The sequence below is a fragment of the Homalodisca vitripennis genome, chromosome 1, assembly GCF_021130785.1.
Source record: "Homalodisca vitripennis isolate AUS2020 chromosome 1, UT_GWSS_2.1, whole genome shotgun sequence".
In the NCBI taxonomy this organism is placed as follows: Eukaryota; Metazoa; Arthropoda; class Insecta; order Hemiptera; family Cicadellidae; genus Homalodisca; species Homalodisca vitripennis.
In genome coordinates this window covers 119,339,208-119,362,268 of record NC_060207.1, presented here as the reverse complement: position 1 = coordinate 119,362,268, position 23,061 = coordinate 119,339,208, and the positions used below count along the sequence as shown (strand labels likewise).

At 32.7% G+C, this 23,061-nt stretch overlaps 1 protein-coding gene across 1 annotated transcript in view; it reads left to right on the top strand.

Moving 5' to 3' along the window:
* LOC124370488 (prostaglandin reductase 1-like) overlaps positions 1-16,443 on the top strand; it is a 35,246-nt gene extending 18,803 nt beyond the window's left edge. Inside the window, 8 exon segments of the mRNA XM_046828785.1 lie at positions 3,366-3,425; positions 3,580-3,771; positions 7,486-7,604; positions 9,432-9,586; positions 11,901-12,012; positions 13,687-13,805; positions 16,031-16,093; positions 16,095-16,443. Of these exon segments, the coding sequence (XP_046684741.1) occupies positions 3,366-3,425; positions 3,580-3,771; positions 7,486-7,604; positions 9,432-9,586; positions 11,901-12,012; positions 13,687-13,805; positions 16,031-16,093; positions 16,095-16,142 (868 nt within the window). The 3' untranslated portion in view covers positions 16,143-16,443.
* The last annotated feature ends 6,618 nt before the right edge of the window (positions 16,444-23,061 follow it).

Below are 23,061 nucleotides of genomic sequence, written 5' to 3'. Positions count from 1 at the left end.
TTCGTGACTTTATCAATGTGACTAAAAAAGTTTAGCTGATCATCCAAAACAATTCCAAGATAATTAACATTCAAAGAAGGACACATTTCTGACTCTCCAATCATAATGTTTTGAGATTCAATCAACGTTTTAGCAGACTTTCTAATTCCAAAATCAAGAAAATTGGTTTTAGATGTATTTACAAACAGAGAGTTTTCACCCAACCACTGCAGCAAATTACTGGCCTGAACAAAGGTTTGGATTTCAAGCTCGGCTTCGATTGCAACCAGAGATGACCAAAGAGGTATCATCAGCAAACAAAAACAACTTGGAACCTTTCACGCTTCGATGGATGTCATTTATGAATAGTAAAAAATAATAAAGGACCAAGTACGGAGCCTTGGGGAACTCCAGTGCGTACTTCTCGCTCCTCAGAAAATTGTTTTCTTAAGCACCCTGTATCATCAATAAAAGGGAATTTCAACAATCTGTCTACGGTTCAGGAGATAAGAAGCAATCCAATCAAAAGCTTTCCCTCTAATACCCAAGTTTTCAAGTTTTCTGAGCAACAACCCGTGATCCACAACGTCGAAAGCCTTCGTAAGATCCAAAAATAGGCCAAACACGTGATTCCTGTTATCCAATGAGTTTGATACCTCAGTTAGAAGACTAAAAATTGCATTGACTGTAGACAACCCCTCACGAAAGCCATATTGATGGTCATGTTAAAATTCCATTGACAGACAGGTAATTGGAAAGTCTCTGGTCAGCACAAGCCTTTCAAGAACTTTTGAAAATGTAGAAAGGATCGAAATGGGGCGGTAATTGCTAAGTTCATTTGGACTTCCTTTTTTCTTAAATATAGGTTTTACAATTGAGAGCTTCAAGTGTGATGGGAACTTCCCAGATTCAAATGACGAGTTTTCGCAATCTGTGCAAGAGGATCAGCCCAATATATCTATACAGCTCAACAAAATCCTGGATGAAACTCCATCAAATCCTGCTGAATTGCTTGTTTTCAAGGACTTTACGACTGAGATGATTTCATTCTTATCAGTTGGAGCAAAAAATATAGAGGAACTCATACTTGATGAAGACAATGATCTAGGAGGAACAAATGAAGAATTACCCTCAGAATCTCTCAAACTCTGGCTTATTTCTGCAAAATGGATGTTGAATTTCTCTGAAATCATCCTAGGATTGTTCATCAGATCGCCATTCTCCGTCATTAAGCGTAATATGTGTGAAGGCATTAGCTTTCTTATCAGGAATGAGATCCTTAACCACATTCCAAGCAGCTCGCTGTTTATTCTGAGCCCCGCTGATGTAGGTCAATACTTTTTTCGCTTTGGCGGAATGGATGCGATTCCTAAACTCTTCTTCTTGGTTTGAATAAAAGAAACTCTCAAAGGATGAGAAGAGTCAAGATGCTTAGACAGCGAGTAGAGAAACAAAAGGCGATTATGAAGTTTTTTTTAGATCTTCATCCAAAGGAACCTCATCTGAGTGCCCCATGTACCGAACTTAGTCTTTTTTTGGTAGGAAAAACACAATCAATATAAAATGACAAAATTGCAAGAAATGAGTCAAACATTTTCATCAACATCAGCGGCTCCAAAAAGCTCATGCCATGATTCACCCTCCAGAAGACTCCTCAAGACCCGAATGCCGTCCGGGGGTGAAGCACCGCTTGAATGTAAAATTTAATAATATTGTGGGTTGAAGGAACAAATGAGGCAATGTCCTCCAATTTGCGCATGATGATCGGAAATTCCCAGTAATTAGAACCTGAGGTGAAAACATATTCTTTGGAATATTGCTAAATATGTTGTCAATGAGTGAACTGGAACCATTAAATTCTCGAGTGAAAGTGTCTATTGTGCTCACCAAGCCGAACGAAATTCATCAGATCGATAAAAATTTTAGATGACTGACTAATGGTGGAAAAATCTATAATTGAAATCACCAGACAAAACAATCCATCTGTCAAGATGGATACAGGTTTCCAAGCAATGCTGAATCGATAGAAAAAAAATCATTTATTTCAGAAATGCTCTGATTAGGTGGTCTATAGACACATATAAAAATAAAAATCAACAAATCAAATTATAAAGTTCAGTCAAAAATTGCTGTTCATTCAAAATAATGCCAGAAATCCTATTTCACTACACATTCTCCAGAAAAAAAACAAACTTAAAAATATGTTATATCCAAAATCCTATAATATCAATAACAAAGTAGGACACCAAGTTATAAGAAAAAAGGAAAAATCCCTGAAATATGTGAGATCCTCACTAGACTGTCCCAGATAAAGAATATAAAACTATAACAAAAAACAACAGGGAGTACAAAATCTGTAGCAACATAACAATGTAACAGCAATAGAATATAACAATAAGTAACAAAATATAACAACAATGAAAATATCTGATATATAATATTATAATGATATATATATATATATATATATATATATATATATATATATATATATATATATAATAAACAAAACCATGCATTTTCAACACAGCAACAAATGATTAGACTATAACAAAACATTAATAGCTTTGTCTCAATTTATATTTTTAAACATCCCTCTCATCTCTGATTTTAAAACACTCTAAAACTAAGAGATCTATAGGCAAGCCATGCAATAGAGTAGGAACTAAGTACAGCCTAATTCTTTTTGTGTATTTGTGTTTTACTTTTAGTACTATTTAACAACATTTTCTAGAATTATACCTGTGTTCATTTTTAATCTTGTATGCATTTGAAAAATAATAGTCAACAATGAATAGAAACTGAACAAGATTTTGTACAGGCATTATACGTTATCTGATAACAGAACATTGGATTGGCCACAGAAGGGTCAATGGTAATAATTATTTTTACTATTTTCATTTGTTTGTAACTGCAACAGGGTTGAGTTTGATGTATTTCTCTAGGATCTTAGTCCATATCTTAACAAAGATTCGCATAGAGCAGAATAGACCAGTTTCCAAATCTTACTTGGCAGGTAATTTCTCAGATGATAGGAAATTGAAGCACGATCTTAGTCTAGCCATTAAGTTTTTTATGTGGATATCCTATTTCATATGATGATCAATCGTTATGCCCAAATATTTAAAATCCTTGATGCATTCCAATATTTTACAATCACATACACTCTGGGCACACTGTTTTGAATGCAGTGATTTTTTTTAGATTTTTGATGGAAAGTTAAAATTGAAGGATAAACTATTATTGTTTTAGAATAGGATTATGATAATATAGCAGTGAGTTTTTTTTATTCAACTGTGTATAACTCAGTATACACTATGATTGGGTAGCCATAGACCCGATCTATGATAATACCTTCTATAAGTTGCTATATTTATCTGTTGCAGGATGTATGTAGCTAGAATAGGACCTCCTCAATACACTATGATTGGTAGCCAAATTGCTAGGTATGTATGGTTCACTTATTGTATCAAGTCAAAATAATTCTGTCTGAGTTATGCATATTCCTGTGATGAATTTGAAACTTTTAACCTCAATAATGACATAATTGTTTAGACTATTTAAAATTGAAATTGACCTAACATTGTGACTGATTTACAGAGTAGTGGAAAGCAGACATGCAGATTACAAGGTTGGTAACAATGTTGTTGCTTACTTCGGTTGGCAGATTTTCACTATCTGTGATCCAGACAACTTTACCACACCTTTTGGCATGAAGGACAAACCTTTCATTCTACCTGACTTTGGTGGCTTGCCATCTTCATTGGGCTTGGGAGTGTTGGGCATGCCAGGGTAAGTTGAAAACAATTCAAAATCTACAATTAGTTGTTTAAAATGTGAGGCACATCATGAAAGTAAATACTGTTTTGAATAATAACACAAATACAATTTTTTCTATAATTTATTTTTATATGAAAACTTGTACCATAAATTATTTTTTTATAGGTTACCCAAGCATTGGTTATAGTTGTTTCAAATATTTTTATTCATTTTCTGCATAGTATTATACGTGCCATAATAGTGGCATTCAAAATGTACAAAAGGTAATTCTAGAGTAATAAAGCATGGCCTAAGATTAATCAACTGTATCCAACTCACTCAATAAATATATAAGAATTATATTTGTTATTGATTTTTTCAATAGATAAGGATGTACAATTTTTTGTAAGAATCTATAGTAAGATAACAATAGGTAAGTAATCTGTAATTTTGTTGTAAATTTAGAAAAATATTTAATTCATTTTATTTTGTGTGAAATGTACTTTAGGAATTCTAGTAAATTCCTTTAAGAATATATTGCATTAAACTCTTTTGAAGAGTCAAAAATTGAAGAATCTGGACATATATTCTTTCTGATTAGAACATTAGAGAATGGGTGTCCTAAGAATTGATGAATGGAATTTCTTGGTATCTGAAACAATTCAACATTAAGTTTTTCAACAATATACTTAGAGTTGATCTGAGATGCTATATCAGATTTTAGATCTGAGTTAGAGGTAGTGCAGATTCAAATCCTGTCAGTGGCCGTACATTTTATAAGTACCATCGATAGTGTACTATATCCCCCTTATCCTGTTTAGATAAGATCCTCACACAGGCCAGTGGTCCGTGATGGCGTGGAGAATTAGGCTTAAAATTTTAAAAAATTTCATTTGCCTCTCCTTTTTTAAAAAAAATATGTATATACATATATTTTTTTGAGGGTGCAAAAAGTTAAATGATTGTTTTGTAGGTTTTTACTCATGCCCAGAAGACTTGAACTTAATAGTTCTGTGTCTTATTCTGTGTCTGTGTATTCATTAAAAAACAGTTCCTGTTTCAACTGATAACCTCAAACTGTGGTAAATAGCTCTGGCCAAGTAAAACTTCTTACAATCACTTATTTAACTAAGTTCTTCTGATGGATTTTATCTTTACCCCTTAATGGTTTCTGACGTAATATTACATTTTAACATTTATTCTCTTATTTATCGTAATATTACAATATTAGTTTTTCTACAGCTAGTGATCACCATTCATTTAGTTTTTGTATTTCCCACTAAATTTCAGCATCTTCATGTGTTCCTCTATTGATTTTCTTTAGTTGTTATGTTCCTCTATTGAATTTCAGAAATTATTGAGAAAGGCCCCGAACAGAAGATTAGGTAATTGCTGTCATCTTGTAAATGGGTTTTCAATCAATGTTACTTACCTCTGAAAAGAGTACTCCTTGTAAATACAAACTAAAGTCAACTCAAAACATAATCAAAAGGAGATCAGTTTCCATTTCTTTCTCCTGAGCTTTGGTTTTTCTGTGAGGGCAAATGCAATAGCTCACTTTCACTGGAATTCCCCTTAATAACTTTTAAGAAAGTCTACATAAGATCTTCATGCATCTTACTTAACCCTTTCGGTGCTGGGCATTTTTTCGGATTTTTTTCTAGAAGTGCTAAAATTTTTTTATACGATCTATCCCAAAAGTGCTAGGGTAAAAATGGCAATTTTGCATGCTTTTACTTAAAAAATCATATTTTACTTATTATACAAGATAATAACTTGAAATTTGATTTGTTTTGTGTAATATAGTACTGCCTACCTAAAAAAAATATTTAGCCAAATTTTAAAAATAATTATATACATGTATATATACATAAATCTTATGCTCATATATTTTTTTCTGATTTTGAGCCTGTAAAAAATACCAAAAATAAAAAATATTAATATCAAATGCATTGTTTCCTAAAAGTATACTTTATGATAAATAGGTCCTGAAAACTTCATATAAATTAGATTATTTTTACAATAGTTATAAAAAAATGAAATTTTATTACCTGAAACTTGTGCTGTCTGGCACAAAACACACTATCTTATAAAAACTAAATAGCACTAATTATTGTATATTTTAAAACATATTTACACTATGTACAGTTGGTTTTCATTTTTTTATTTGCAAACATGCTTTACAAGGCACTCTGCATGTACCCCAGCCCCACAACGCACACACACGGTTTCGGGATCTTCGCACTTTTCCTTCTGGGTGGTTGGTTCCAGAGCAGCACTTGCAAACTTTTTCCTTCTTTTCAGGAAGTTTCCTCAGTCCAAAACCATTCTGTGGGCCATCTCCCCCACCCACAATGTTTGCAGGGACACATTTTGTTGCAAGATATTCGTTTGACAGATCTTCAATTACGTCCATCATGTAGTCAGTCCTTTCCATTCTTCCATGGGTAGTGTTCAATTTATACAATATGTATGAATTTAGTATCATACGGCCAATAACATTAAACAATACTTTTTTCACGTGTTTCATTGACCTCCGTTCATCCAAGTAGACATAATAATAAAAATATATTACGCTAAACAGCGCTACGAAAGAAAAAAAAACGGAACAACGATATATTGTGTCTTAGCACTTTTCGGGAATAAGACGAGAAACGATATATCGTGCCTTAGCACTCTTTGGGAAATAGTCGATAAACGATATATTGTTCCATAGCACTGAAAGGGTTAACTGCAATGTTATGAAGGAAACAGGATTTTTCCTGTCATTCACCATCGTTCAGTAATACAAAAAATCAGTAACACTACGTTTCGAGGTCTGCAATCTGATCTCTTCTTCAGGTAAATAACTAACCTAACACATAGTTACAAACTATGTTGAAATAAACAAATCATACCAGAGCGTTGTGACACGTGTAAGTCAAGAATCATAACCAACATGTTATGTGTCAACTTCACTAACGCTAATGGAATTTTTTTTCTTTAGAAGGAAATTAATCAAGGCTATATACATTCAATAGGCAGACCAACCAATCAGTCAACCATCAGTTGAGATTTGGCCGCTTTGGTTGCCAATTCTGAAAAATGAACTAAAAATAAAACTAAAAGTATCCAACATATTAGATATTTGTAATAAACCAATGAGTCCATACCGTGTATGGTTTTAATAAGTTCATCTAGCATGAACCAATAATAAAAAAAGACCCACCCCTGTTCCCTCGTTTTTGCCGCCTTCTTGTTTTTGCCGTGACAATTGCCATTTACTATTGGCCTCTGGTCAGTCATTGGTGGTTGGTCGACGAATGCTGACCTATTGTGAACTGTATTCTGTAGTTCAGTTTTAATAATTATTAGTGTTGTGTTTAGTTTTTTAGTGCACGTTTTAGAGTTAGTAAAGTTGGCACACAACATGTTGGTTGTGATTCCTGATTTACGCGTGTCACAACGCTCCGGTATGATTTGTTTATTTTAACCTAGTTTGTAATTATTGTTGGGTTAGTTATTTACCTGAAGAAGAAATCAGATTGCAGATCTTGAAATGTAATGTTATTGATTTTTTGTATCACTGAACAATGGCGAAAGGGCGGAAAAATCCTGTTTCCTTCACAATCGTTCTATCGTCAAAAACAAATTTCAAACAATGAAAAGTACAATATTATAATTATAAAAAGGTAACAACCACCTTTAAGGTAAAGGTAGTGTTTGTTATTGTTATATTTTTGATTAGTAATTTGTTTCGTGTTTCAGTAATACAGCATTCTTTGGGTTCTTGGAGATCTGTAAGCCCAAGGAAGGGGAGGTTGTGGTAGTGAGTGGGGCTGCAGGAGCTGTAGGCAATCTGGTGGGACAAATTGCCAAGATCAAAGGTAATCTTACTACTGATGAATCATATAATCAGATCTGAAATCCCAAGGATTAATTTTGCTTATCATAAGTAGTATTATGTTTATAAGTCCAGGGGCTACATCAGATCATCAAGATCAAAGGTAACTTGTCACTCACGAATTGACCTCAAAAACATAATTAATTATAGACCAATATCTTTATTACCCTCAGTTTTCAAACTCATTGAAAAAATCGTACTAGTCTTTTAAACTACATACAACAGAATCAACAACTATCTTACAAGCAGCATGGATTTATTTTTGGAAAATTAACAGCAACTGCAATATTAGACCTAATTGAATATATAATAGACAATATTGAAATTGGCAATACTATTACTAGTTTATACCTTGACTTTAGCAAAGCTAAACTCCAAAATTTGGGCATTCAACAATCTGCATTTAGTTGGTTTACTAGCTAAATCAAGGATTGAAGACAAATTGTGGAACTAATGGAAACTTAAAACGGAGTTACAAGACCGGTTCAGTCTGAGCCTCTCTGCCAGTAAGCAGATGTGTTCCACAAGGCTCAGTACTCGGACCAGTTTTGTTTATTTTGTTCATCAATGACTTTCCAGAACATCTAAGAGAATATTGTAAAATGGTCTTGTATGTAGATGACAGTGGTCTACTAACATCTAACAGTAATATTAAACAACTAGAAATAAACACCTATGTAGCTCTGAACCTAGCACAAGAATACACAGTAAAAACTCCTTGAATACTACCTTGTCCTTAATGAGAAAAAAACAGAACAAATGTCACTGGGTAGCAAAAAAGGGTCCGTGAGTGAAATGTCTGGCCTCTATGTAATAAATAAAGTTAAAAACCTGGGGGTTATTGTGGATGAATACTTAAGCTGGAAGAGTCACACAGACAGCCTCTGTCTAAAGCTTAGCTCCGCATGGTTTGCTTTAAAAAGAGTTAAAGTAACCAGCACCCATGAAGTCACAAGGACAGCTTATCATGCATTATTCGAAAACCATCTGCACTATGGAATTGCTGTTTGGGGTGGTTCTTCAGAAGGTAACCTCCGCCGAGTCCTGCTTATGCAGAAAAAAAGTAATAAGAGTAATGGCAAGATTAGGGTCACGAGATAGCTAAAGAGATATTTTTTTAACCTGGAGGATCCTAACATTACTGTGATATCAATTTATATTCTGGAAACTATCCTACTATGCATTACCAATGATCCCCCAAAACAAAGACACCTCTATAACCATAACACCAGAAGGGCAGGGGCCTACATGCTACCAGACCACAGAACAACACTATTTGAAAAGAAACCATCATATGTTGGAGTGTAGCTGTTCAATAAGCTGCCAGACAGACTGGAAAGGGACAACACTGGTTGCCATGAAGAGGTCTGGGCTTTCTACACGCTGAACAAGTTCTTCACATGGAATGATCAACTTTAAACTGGAATATGACATCATCCAAAACATAAATTTCCTTATCACGTCCCAATCCTTTATTTCTTTTTTATGACTCTATAACATATCTCCAAGATATTGTTAATGAAGAATTGTTTATTTTCTAGTTAATTACTTTTAATTATTGATAAGAAAACCATTCTTATCAATATAGAACCGAGATGTATCCAATAATACATTGAATTTTCTTATTATTTGGTTGTTACAATGATTCACTAAAATATAATTTCAATAATCAACATCTATGGTTAAATAAACATATAATATCAGCAAAAGTGCTTAAGAATAAGGCAATAGGATATAGAAGTAGTAGGCATAAAGTGTGTAGAATATTACAAATCTGTGGAAGTGGTATAATTTTGAACAATATTCTCAGGCTGCCACGTGATTGGGATCGCAGGCTCAGACGAGAAGCTGGCCTGGCTCAAGGAGGAACTCAAGTTTGATGGAGTTATTAACTACAAGACACAGAATGTTGCAGCTGAGCTGAAGAAACTTGCTCCAAAGGGTGTGGATTGCTACTTTGATAATGTAAGGTAGTTTTTAATAAATTGTTTATTTAGCAAAAAAATAAGTTTATACGGGTAAAGCTTAACATTATGAGGCATTTTAGTGTGTGCTGGATGTTAAGAAATAATGAGTTTGGAATGGTAAGCACAAGAATCATCAGAGAGGGAATGTGCAATAAAAATCCAAATTGTGTGAGGAAGAAATTCAATAAACCGCAATGAATTTACTAGTATTCATGACAATAATTATTAAAATTAATTAATAAATTTAATGAGACAGATGTTTTGAGGAAGATCTAGGTAGCTGTCCGCTAAGAGTAGAGACTGTCTTGAAAAGTAGTTTGCAGCATTCGTGATAGAATAAGATTTGGTTAAGAAAAATATTAAAGATTTTTTAAAACAGTAGGACTATATTCTTTTCCGGATATATCCCATTATAATTTATATATATATATATATATATATATATATATATATATATATATATATATATATATAAAAAATTTTAAGCTAAGAAACCATTAAGTACTGGAACAAAACTTTAGTAAGACATCTCAACTAATAAAATTAGATAACAATATTTTTAGTTCAAACAAGAACTGAAGGAGTATTTGATAAATAAAGTGGTAATTTAACCCTCTAAGTGGCAAGCGACGTCTGAGACGTTCTATTTACGCCGCCGTGACGTGGCAAGTGACGTCTTAGAAGTCGCTTCACATTGCCGCTTATTGCTAGGCAACCGATAATTATTTTTACGCCTAGTTTGCACAGTTGCGTTCACCACTAAATTTCAAATACATTTCATATAGTATCATCAACATCACGATGAAATAATCATTGGTACTAACTGAAATAATCCGGTACTTTGGGATTATACCGACCACACCCAGACATGAATCGTTATTTGACATTTTGCTTTTACTCATTACTAGATTAGCGTAAAACAATATTTCGTCAATATAAAACAAACCCCTCCCCATCCTCAGACAGAGGTCAAAGTCGAGCGATCTAGTAGATAACGTGATTGCAGAGTCGCGTCGCTTTGTTGTACTTCCGTGTTTTACCTCTACATTTCTCCAAACACTAAAATTCAACAAAAACAAACATTACCAAACTAAAACTAAACTCTTTATTGAAAAAACACTCAAAACTTGTTTTTATTCTTGATCTCATTCCGCCACCCAAAATGGTGCTGCCCCGCGCTGATGTCAACGAAAGAAAAACATCCCTCGAGATAGTACCTATCAGTAAAATATCAAATTCTAGAGGGGCTGATCAGAAATATAAATTGAATTGTAATGGAAAGGCAATTATGTACCGTGCAAATCATGTGATGCCGCGCGGCCTGCCGTAACCGGGATTCTCTAGAAAGATAACAGAGACAACAATACCAATTACAATACCTGGAAATGCTTGTAAGTTTTTAATTTTGTAGTTAAAGAGTTGTTTTTTTGTTCTATCATGTTTGTTTCTATAAATTTATATTTTTGTGTTCTTCACACTGGTGTGGTCGGTATAATCCCAAAGTACCAATAATCTTAAGTTTTCTCCCGCGGTCTGTTTTTTTTTTTACTGAGGGAAAGGGAGGAAAAGGCAAACAACTTCTAGCGATTCTGACTAGAAAAAGTGTTTTTTCTAGATTCAGTTTTTCCCATATAACTTTTACAGTGTTGTAAATAGAAAAAATATTATTGAAGGTTTTTTGTTTAGAATTAAATTGTGAATAAAGGTTGCATTTAACATAATATCCTAGGAATGACATTTTTAAAGTTACAGAACGTAAAAATAAAAAGTTTGGTGGAGAAAAAAACGTTTTTTTGAACATTTGTGTGGATATCATAAAAAAAGGTTAAAGTATGTAAAAAATAACTATACTATGTTATTCTGTAGTTTATTACGAAAAAATTGATATATAACAAGCATTGCTCATATTAGAATTTGCATTTTATTTTTAAATTATAAGATAGTCCTGCTTGACTCTGAAAAATAGCCCGCCATTCCAGCAACATATTACCGCCACTTAGAGGGTTAATAAAGGAATGTTAATCTAGTTGATTCAAATAATGTAAATAATTTTAATGCCACTATTTATAAGGTTATAATAGATTAATAATTATTTAATGGCACCAAAAAACAAAATAAAAACCATGTAAATGTAAGCTTTATAGCCCATGTACCATGTAATTAAAGTGATGAACATAACAACAATGTGAAATGGATAATGCTATTTAAGTGTACTTTATACATACAACAAATAACATATTTGACATTTAATAAAGTTGTGTTGTTGATATGTGTATGTGAATAAAATATTACTATTAATTCTTTGTTTCTAGGTTGGTGGTGAAATCAGTTCACATGTTCTATACCAGATGAAAACCTATGGTAGAATATCTGTGTGTGGATCAATATCATCATACAATAACGATATCAACTCTATACCTAAAGGTAAAAGATTTACTCTGCATTTATGGCCCTCCTCATTTTACCTGTTGATCCACCCTGACTACTATTTTTTTAATATGTTCAAACAAGGATTTTTTTACTATACATAAGGCAATTTAGTCATTCACACCAACATGAATGGTATATCTGAATTTACTTTACCAAGGATTTTCTAATTATTACTAAATAATTATGATTTTTAGTTTTTATATTCAAATTTTGTATATATCATTATTTTGTTTTGTCATTACAACAATATTATTGCACTAGCCTATGAACTCAATTCCGATGTACAGATTTATGGTCTATACAGGAATTATTTCTAATAATTTAATATAGTTGAAACCTCTACATAAAATATTTTGGAAAATAAATATATGATAATCTTCTTATCACATATCTCATGCTAGGCCAGATAATTATTTGCTAGCGTCGGAATCACAATTTTTTACTTTTTATTTTAGTTGAAGGGAATATTGCCAAAGTGGTTACAGAAAACAAAACATTAAACCATTTAGAAACAAAGCGAGCAGTAGTCAAGGTTGTGCCAAAAGATATGACAATGAATAAGATGTGCTCTCAAGTTGCTAATATTGTTCAGAAAAAAATATTAAAAAATTCAGAAAAATGTTATGTATTAACTTAAAAATGGTTTAATCTTCAAAATAGAAACGGATATTTTTCATCTTCAACATATAATTGTTTATTATGTTCATGATGTACCAAAAGAATTGCTAGATATAATAAAGCTGACGTTAAACAATTAGTTTAAATAAAAAAAAGAGGTATAGACTCGCAGTAGACATGCTTCTATATTGGTGGCTCAGCTGATGTGATCAGATCTGACGTCTCTCTGCACCAAAACTGTCAGCAGTATGGTATTCACAAATCAGACATATTGCAGTACATATTTACACTACATAAAGAATTATTACAATTGTCTGTTGTTAGCCTAAAAATGATCCATTTTTAAGTTGCACTAGTGCATTGTCAACAAGTAAACATAACCAACAAATAAATCCCTTCAACTGAAAAATAAACAAAGCAAAGTGCTGGAAACTGTCACATAACTGAAACATAAAATTACTTGCTAAAGTGATAAAAAGCTTAAACACGGGTTTTTTAAAGAAAGACCATTCTAAAAAAAAAAACACTTAATCTATTTATTGCTTAAAAAAACAAATAAATATGTCAGATTTTTCAGTGTGGTGAGTACCAAATATGGTACTCACGGCCCCAGGGTGTAAACTACTGAGTACCATATATGGTACTAATGGCAGTCAACCTGTTAAAGAGGGCTTTTACCAGTTATATTTTGTTTCCATAATATAAAATGGTCTATAACCAGTCTTAATAGAACCAAATCTGAATAGTCATCGTCTGGATAGTTTAGATCAAACTATAATCTAAAATTTTATTATGTTACCAAATAATGTGTTACAAAGAATCAATTAACAAGCAAAATAGTCAACAATGCAATTCCTTGTTACAGAGAGCTGATTAGTAACATGGACTCGACACATAGTTGTAATAAAAGACAAGTTTAAAACGCTTTATTTTTTAAATGTAATTACATTTGTAACATAACTGAATCCTATTAGATGTAAATGTGTTTTTTCCCACACAAAAATTGGATTCAGTTTCTGAAATGTAAGTAATATTTATCTGTGGTGCCAGCACCTGTGATACAGATGGCTCTTGTGATGAACCAACTGCGTATGGAAGGGTTTCATGTCTGGCGCTGGATGGATCGCTGGATGGAGGGCATCAAACAGAACTTGCAGTGGATACAAGAGGTATTTTTATAGTTTTGTACATTTTGTAATGATAACATGTTTAAAAAGAACACAACAAGCATTGGTTAGTATATATCTAGCAGTGGTAGTGTTTGTACTGTACATGAAAAATGTGTAGGTGTGCCAAGAACTTTCACATGTATTTTATTGACAGACAATATGGTTGTGTTTCTTTTGTTCTGAACACGTTTATATGTTAAAACAAATATTATAAACAATTTTTCAGCTTTGAAGTTTCAAGTAGAAAATAATTAAATGAAAAAATATAAATTGGGCTGTTATACCATGAACATGTAGTAAGCTTGATGTTGTTCAAAAATCTTTTCAGAAATCTTCCTTAGCTTAGCTAAATGATATGGTACTTGGATATTCACTCTTGATTTCTGAAAGAAAACTCTTAAACTGGCAGTGTTTCAGAGTGAGATACCTAATATAATCACAATACCTTATGTTTAACTAGTTTCTAATCTTCATTCATTTGAATTGCATAAACTCATCCTAAAAAACGTGTCCATTTTATCTCAATATGTAGTTGCTCTCCTAAGTTTGTAAATCAATTTAAAATTTTACCCTCAAACAATGTCCCAGTACTTTTGTTTTCCATGAAATAAACATTAGCCAATTCTTCAATTTAAAATCACTACTAACTTCTCTTAAAAATACTAACTTGAGCCGATCAGTCACATCCATTGAGACTCACCCAAAGCAATTGAATACCACTTATATTTGGTGGCCTAGAAATATCAGCTTACGTAGCAAGGGAGATGGCTGTTCAGTACTGCCACGACAACCTAGTGGTAAATGCGAGCCAAGGAACTCAGAAAACATTGTGAAATATTGTGGAGTAGGAGTGCTGCCAAACATTGAAGCTTCGGATGTAGCCAAATACTTGAGTATTGCAGTTGACAGCAGTCTCAAATGGACCACACATGTTAACAACCTTTTCAAAAAGCTGACCACAGGACTTTATGTTGTAAAAATATTAAGTCTACAAGCGACCTAGAAACTCAACTGCATACTATGCAGTTTTTTTAATTCACCTCCGCTACTGTCTTTTAGCATTGGGCAACTCTAGTAAAACAAATTTACAAAGAATCCTTATTCTCCAATAAAAGTGCATCCGCATTTTAGTAGGACAAAATCTTAGAAACTTGTAGAAACATCTTTATTGAGCTTTGAATAATAACCGTGGTGTCTCTATACATACTTCAAGTGATAATGTATGCATACAATTAAAACTTGACAATGTGTAGAGACCTGCACACACACAACACTTGCCGGGCTGCAGATGTTGCTTTACCAGCACACAGAATGGCACTGTGTTCAGAGTGTTCATCATACATAGGATCCAAGCTTTTTACTGCCCTGCCTGAATGCATCAAATCTTGCGTTTGAATCTGAAAGCATACAGTTGTAATGCCATGAAGAGATAGCTAAGAAGATGGTTGCTACACCATCCTTTTTATTCAATTGATGGATTCTTAAATTGAAAATATCAATGGAATTTTGACACTCATTATACCTAAATTATACCATTGTTTTAAAACAATTATAATTCTTAAGGAATGTAAAAATAAAGTATATTATCTATTGTCCTCATGAGAGCATGTAAGTACACACAAAATTGAGTGTTGTCACTATCAATTGCTTCTTCAAGTGAAGTACATTCATTGTTCAGTGACGCTTCTATTGTAGAGCAGTCTGTATTCAGTTCAGTTTAGTTGAACCATGAGTGGGGAAGACTACTCGTGTGAGATAGGGTTCCGAGTTGCTGACTGTCAACCCTTCCCTCTCTAGGCTTCACTCTGCCTGATTTAGTCTGTACAAGAAACATTGGAAGCTTCAATCGTGACATTAGGAAATTCACCATCTAACTATAGATAGATGGTGCTTTGATAGATTTTAATATAATTGTAATTGAAATGATAAATCGAGACTGAGCACAACTCTAGAAAAATTAAGAGTAAGCCACATTTCAATGGATCATAGGATCATAAAGACAAAGCCTCCATAGCACGTCAACTCCAACAAGCTCTAGAAAGTTATAGACCATCCACAATAGCAATTTCCAGGCACAGCCTTGATTGCTGCATCTATGTGACGCTAGTCTCATTCTAGACTGTGGTAGCAAACTCAAGGTGACATTTTTAATCACATTAGAAACTGTTAGGTTAGATTAGATTAGTCTAATAATACAGTATTGTATCAATGTATGATGATTTCAGGGTAAACTCGTATACAAGGAGACAGTCACAGAGGGGTTCTCCAAGATGCCTGAAGCCTTTATCGGGAATGCTCAAAGGAGACAACACTGGCAAGGCAGTGGTTAAGGCATAACATTGCCAACCAAACAAACAAATTATAATGTTCTAAAATGTAACAACAAGTGCTTGGGAATATTTCAATATTCCTCATACAAATATAAAACGCTTAATATATTGGATTTAAAATATAAAATATATTTTAACCAAGCTATGCCTTATCGAGAATTTTGTTCTCACAGCAATGTTTGTTTAAAGACTGATAGCTAATGAACTTAGATTTTATGAGAGTCTTCCAAAAGCTTTATACTTTTTATAATGGTTAGGTTATATCAATATGAATGTTCTATATTATCAATAAAGAGGAACAAGGCAGACTTTACTTGTTATAATCAATCCTTATATCCTGTTGTAAGATTACATGTATTTGAATGTCATATGATATGTGCGCATGCATGCGTGTGTTACTATGTTACAAATAAATAATTATACTCACAAACTAATACAAAATCCATACTGAAAATACAAATGTAGCATTTTACAAAACGTATATTGAACTTCTAACCATTTTCAAATCTACTTCAAAATATTACTCAGACGCACTTCTGTCTTTTAAAATAAACATTTTACTTGAAACACTATATTAAGATATAAATTGTTGACAAATAATTCTGAGTGTGTTGTTTGTTATTGGACCCCATTTGCTGCTACCTCGTAAGTCTTGTATTTAAATTAGTTAACTTTTCTATATATACTACAAACATATTGATTACATCAAATGAGATTTTATGCTTAATTGATAAGGTAATTAAATCTTTTAACATGTTTCATGGTGTTTCTTAAATAACTTGCACATTTCTAATTAATTTTAGCTTGCTCTCCACCGAAATGACACGACACTGGAAGAGTAATGAGTATTTGGAGTTACGTTTTAATGTTCGCGATTTGTTGGTAACCTTCATCTGAGTGTTGTTCATAAATACGAGGGCTATCCCGAAAGGAACAGACATTTTGAAATTTAAAAAATTAACTATTTACTATTAACTAATTAATATTCTCGTAAACAAGGCTAGTTACTAATTAGATCAAACAGTACATTTGTTTTACTAAATTAAAATATCCAGCAATAATATAGTGCATAGAGTTTGGAAGCAGGAGATCATGTTTGCTTTTTGCCATGTCCCCCCCCCTCCATCCACAACCCACATATCGATCAAAATTGGACAGGCAGCTCAAGGGACTACTTTACCAAATGGATTCCATCTGTTACTCACTAAATCTCATAAATATATACACTTAAATATATCTTGGACCAGCCCTCCCGATTGGATAGTATGTTTAAATCCTTAGAAAATATGTTTAACATACTGTCGACTCAAGTATCTAATGTATCACTTATTTCAACAATAACAGTCCACCTAACAAGCTCTTTATTTTTCTCTCTTTTAAATATTTTTTTCAGTTAGAAAAACTCATCTGTTCCCGCTTTTGCAAGTCCCTCTTTGTAACAACCACTTTTAACACACGTCCGTGAGTCAATCAAATTAAGATTTATCAAGTTCTCCTGTTAATAATAAAATTTGTCCCAGGAAGACTGATATTCGACAGTAAATTAAAAGCTGTAATAATTCATTACATTTTGAAACATTTGAATATTTTGAAACAGAGAATAGGTAATTTACATGATTCCCTCCTTAGTCAAAATTATATTTATACATTATAACAATTGAGCAGCCTTTTATACAACCCGATAATTGGCGTAACGGACTCCATGTACTCTCGTTCAAAAAGTATACATACCTGAGTTTGAACTTACATACTAAAAACGAGAGACATTAAAATTTAGCATGTTTATTTTTACATGCTAATTATTTTTACAACAAATTATTTACTAACAATAACTTCTAGTTTTTACTTGGAAAACAACAGAATATTTTACCGGTTTTTGACACTTTTCAAAATTGCAACTTTGAAAATGTATAACTTGGACATTTGTGATCCTGTTAAAACCAAATTTTTATACAGCATGTAGTATAAACTTGTTTAATTTTCTTGTTGTAAGAGATTTGCATTAATACAGTAAAATGAATTACTCAAATATTGAAATTTTGTTATTACAGTTTTGAAAGTATCAACTGCTGAAATTCAATTTTGCATTAACTCAAAGAGGGCTAAGTTTGTTATTATTCTCCAGGTACATTACCAGCTGCTTACAGAAAGCTTGTTCTAATAAATTGGAAAAAGCAGGCAATAGGAGATTGGGTGATAGTTGCATACCTACCTCTCACCCCTTTTTGTAGATAGGCCTAATCTTGGCTATTTTAAATCCCTCGGAAAATGTGCCATTTTGGATTGAGACTTTAAAATTATGAATGACTGCCCCTATCATTTCACCATGATATGATTTTAAAATCTTCATGCTTGTTTTACTATTGGGGCTTTAGAGATAAACTTAGTAAATATTCTTTTTAGCAATTTAAAGGTTCAAGTGAAGAGTATTTAGCCTCATGTTTGGTAGGTTCACATTAATGGGATTAATAGATATTTACTGGCTTATTCCTTTGAATTTTTTATTTCTTTACAATCAATAATATAGAAATCTACAGGAAATTAAATCAATAGTTAAAAGTTGTATAGAGACAAATATTAACACAGAAACGTAAGTATAACCTGTCATTAGATACTAAATCCGTGGCTCAAACCGGAGCCAGTGTGAACTCCGGGTCAGCAGACTGTTTCCCCACCACCAATACTACACGAACGGTGGCTGACTTGTCGCATAGGCATCTGCACCGCGCTTGCTTGTATTCACAACACAACAGTGCATTTGCTTTGGTAGTAAAGTATGTTGTTTCATTAGTGACTGAATGAATAACTAATGGTCATTATTTGTCTAACATGAACGCAATTACTGTAATTATTTTACAGTTACGTACCGGTAAGTAAATACGAATATTCCATTAAATATGCCGCGAAAGTGTTGTGTTCTAGACTGCAATTCTAATTATGATGGAACAAAACTAAAGTCGGTATGAAGATTGCCACTAAATAATAATTTAAGGCAAATATGAGTTACCGATTTTAAACCTAATAAAAATTATGTATTAAGATTATATTCGATATAGCTAGAGAAGATTGTGTAAAAGTAATAACGAAGAAACAGTTATTATCTGTAAAAAGGAAGTTCCAGAATTTAGAGATGGATAGTTTCCTACATTATTTAAAAATTGACCCAGTTACATGTTACATATTTAGAACGAAAAAGTAGAAAATACCTGAAGAAAGACAATCCAAAATTGACTTCACAAATAAAAATAATTGAAATATTCGAACACGATCAAATAATGGTTTTTTGTAATTTTAGTAAAAATCCAGACATGTTTTACAATTAATTAGAAGCTCTTATAATATTCCAATTACCGAAGGAAACTAGATACAGTAAAAATTTGACTCGTCTGAAAACGAATACATGAGCTTGATATATATATATATATATATATATATATATATATATATATATATATATATATATATATATATATATATATATATATATATATATATATGTATATATAATAAATTCACATAAGTGTTCAGATTGCAGAGACATTATTATTAATGATAAAGAGTTAACTATTGAAGAAATACCAATTAAGGATATAAGCCAATATTTATCTATTATAAGCCGTGGTAGATGGAAGAAGCCTTAACTTGAAATAGTGTGTATATTTGTGGACAGTTTAAAACTATTTAAGTGTGCATATATTATAAAATTGCACGAAGAATTTATCTCAAGAAGTTCAAGATACAATTATTGGACATTTATAAGTTAGAGATGTCTGAAAAATGGTACAATTTACATATAACTACATGTTTTTAATATGAAATATCTCATTTGATGTCGTAAAAGAACGTGTGTCTAATTTTGCAACAAACTGATAAACAATTAAGCAAAGAATGTTAAATACATATTACAAAGTTTAAAATATAAGAGACGAACTAAAAAATGTCAGCAAAACAACATGAGAAAAGAAATGTATCATTTTATTCCCTCATTAATGCAGATCAAAATTATATATAGTGTGTATATATATGTATGTATATATATATATATATATATATATATATATATATATATATATATATATATATATATATTAAGCAATAGGTATCGAACTAGGTCAGTAATAGAGCACGAATGCGGGTCTCCGTAATGCTTTACAAAAGGGCACAGTTCAGATTCTCAGTCACCATTCGTGACGTCACAACGGAGCGTGCAGGCCCGGAGTTAAGGGGAGGCGGTAAGGTCAAAATTGAACTTTTTACATTTTTTTTTTATTTTATTAGTTGAAAGATATTTTTTTACGAACATAGTGATATATAACACATAGGTATTACTATTAGGCAATTTATTAAAAAAAATCGAAACAAATGAATACAGAGGCCTCTTTTCATTTCTCACGCGCAGTGACATTTTTGTATATACTACTTTGCTTTCCCCCTGCTTCTAATACTTCTTCATTATTGTTTTCTATGTTGGCACGACTGCATAATGTGCTGTCTGTCAGCTGTGAAAACAATAAACAGTCCTGATCAATAATATAACCTTTCTGCTGTGATTTTCTCGTTTATTTCAAGTGGAATCTTTTTAGTTTTGAAGTGAGTTGTGTTTATTGGTTTATTTATCATGCCAAGGCCTACTTATAAGGTAACTAAAAGTAGGAAGGGTGTTGGTGGTCGTGGTAAAAAGAAAGTAGTGCCTGTTGAAAGCTCAAATCCAACATTATTGCCTGTGCCTGGTAATGCCAAGCAAAAAAAGGAATCTAGTTCGAAGAAAAAGATTGACTTCTCAGGGTATGCCAAGTTTGATAGTGAACCTAGTTATAAGAATGAAATCATTGATCTTAGTATTTTATCAGAACAATTGTTGCAAAACACACTTTGTAAAAACTGTAAACAGAATGACTACAAATTAGTTCTGAAAACCATGTTGGTCTGGCCTCTAAATTGGTATTGTATTGTTCCCACTGTGACTTTTCTGTAAATTTTACCAATACAAAGGAAATTAAAGTTCCTGATGTAAACAAAACATTTTTTGATTTGAACATGAGGCTAGTGTATGGGCTACGATGTATCGGTAAAGGGTTACTAGCGGGACAAACTCTCTGTGGAATTCTAAACTTACCGCAACCTCCTACAAAGTTTGCTTTATATAACGCCATAATTCATGAACAATGTAAGAAGGTAGCATTTGACTCCATGAAGAATGCTGTAGAAGGTGCAGTGGAAGAAAATAAAATAATCATTGAAGAAGAAATGAGGAACACACCTGGCGTTATATTAGAGCCCCGAGACATATCTGCCGGTTTTGATGGTACGTGGCAGCGTCGAGGTCACCAGTCCCTAAATGGTGTAGTAACTTGCACAAGTATAGATAGTGGCAAAGTATTGGATGTGGAAGTATTATCCAAGTACTGTGTTTGCTTGGACTAAGATAAACACGACGATTCCTGTACTGCTAATCATAAAGGCTCGAGCGGCAGCATGGAAGGCGCTGGTATAAGGCGGATTTTTCTAAGATCTGAGGAAAAAATATAAGGTAAGATACACCAGTTACCTTGGTGATGGGGACAGCAACAGCTTTGATAGTGTTATTCAATTAAATCCCTATGGAAACACAAAAATTAAAAAATTAGAATGCGTGAATCACGTGTGTAAGAGAATGGGTTCAAGATTACGGAGATTGAAAAATGATATGAAAAATCAGAAACTTGATGATGGAAAGACATTGGGAGGCAAGAATCGCCTCACAGACAAAAAAATAGACCAAATTCAGTCTTATTATGGGAAGGCCATAAAAGAGAACAAAACTGTGGATGGTATGCGACAAGTTATATGGGCATTGTTTTGTCACGTAGGGTCCTCCGACGAAAAGCCGGAACATCGGTTGTGCCCAGAAGGTAATACATCATGGTGTAAATACAATAAGGCCAAAGCTGAGGGAAAAGTGTATAAGCACCAAAACAATTTGCCAGAGAATGAAGGCAATACAACCTACTTTTAAGGCATTGGTTAGTCGCGATTTATTGAAAAAATGTATTCACGGCTAGACACAAAATGTGAATGAGAGTGTCAACAGTGTTATATGGACTAGAATACCCAAAAACAACTTTGTGTCATTGAAAACATTAGAACTTGGTGTATTTGAAGCTATTGCCAGTTACAATGATGGTAACATCACAAAATTCAAAGTTTTGAAGTCTTTGGGAATTGAACCAGGTCGGCGGATGATTTCGGTAATGGAATTTTTGGACAATGAGCGCATCCGTAGGGCTGAAGTGGCTATTTCTGATTTTTTTAGGAATGCTAGAAGACAGGAGAAGCTGAGGAAAAGAAAACTTGAAGAAAATTTAGAAGAAACCCCATCATATGATCGTGGAATGTATTAGGTAGGCAAAAAATTAAATATTTTTACTAATATGCCGTTTTCCGAAAATCTTTATTTTTTTGGACAAAAGGTACATTTTCTCTGGAAATACTTTAGATAGAGAGTTCAAATTTTTACACAATATCTAGGTAATAGTTATACATACCCTGAGTTTTTTTTGTGGTCCAAAGTCAATTTATTTGGTTACAAAAAAATAAAATCTGCAAAAAAATCAAAAAATTTTAGGTGTTACGGGAAAAAAATTATAACTTTTTTTTTATAGAACTTCCCTAAAAAAAACTCAGGCTATGTATGAAAGGCATATAAACAACTGGCAAAAATTTCAAAGCAATAGGCCTAGTAGTTTTTGAAAAAATGTACCTTATGTTAGCATTACAGGTAAATGGGATTCCGCCCCACCTTAACTCCATTTGGGATAGGATAAACTAATGTAATGGATGGCTGGCGAGAAGAAATCATACTGACCCATACATCCTGTATGTTATTCTTAAATATTTCCTTCTTAATTAGAACAAATAAAACCTTTAAACTTGATAAGTTATATAAT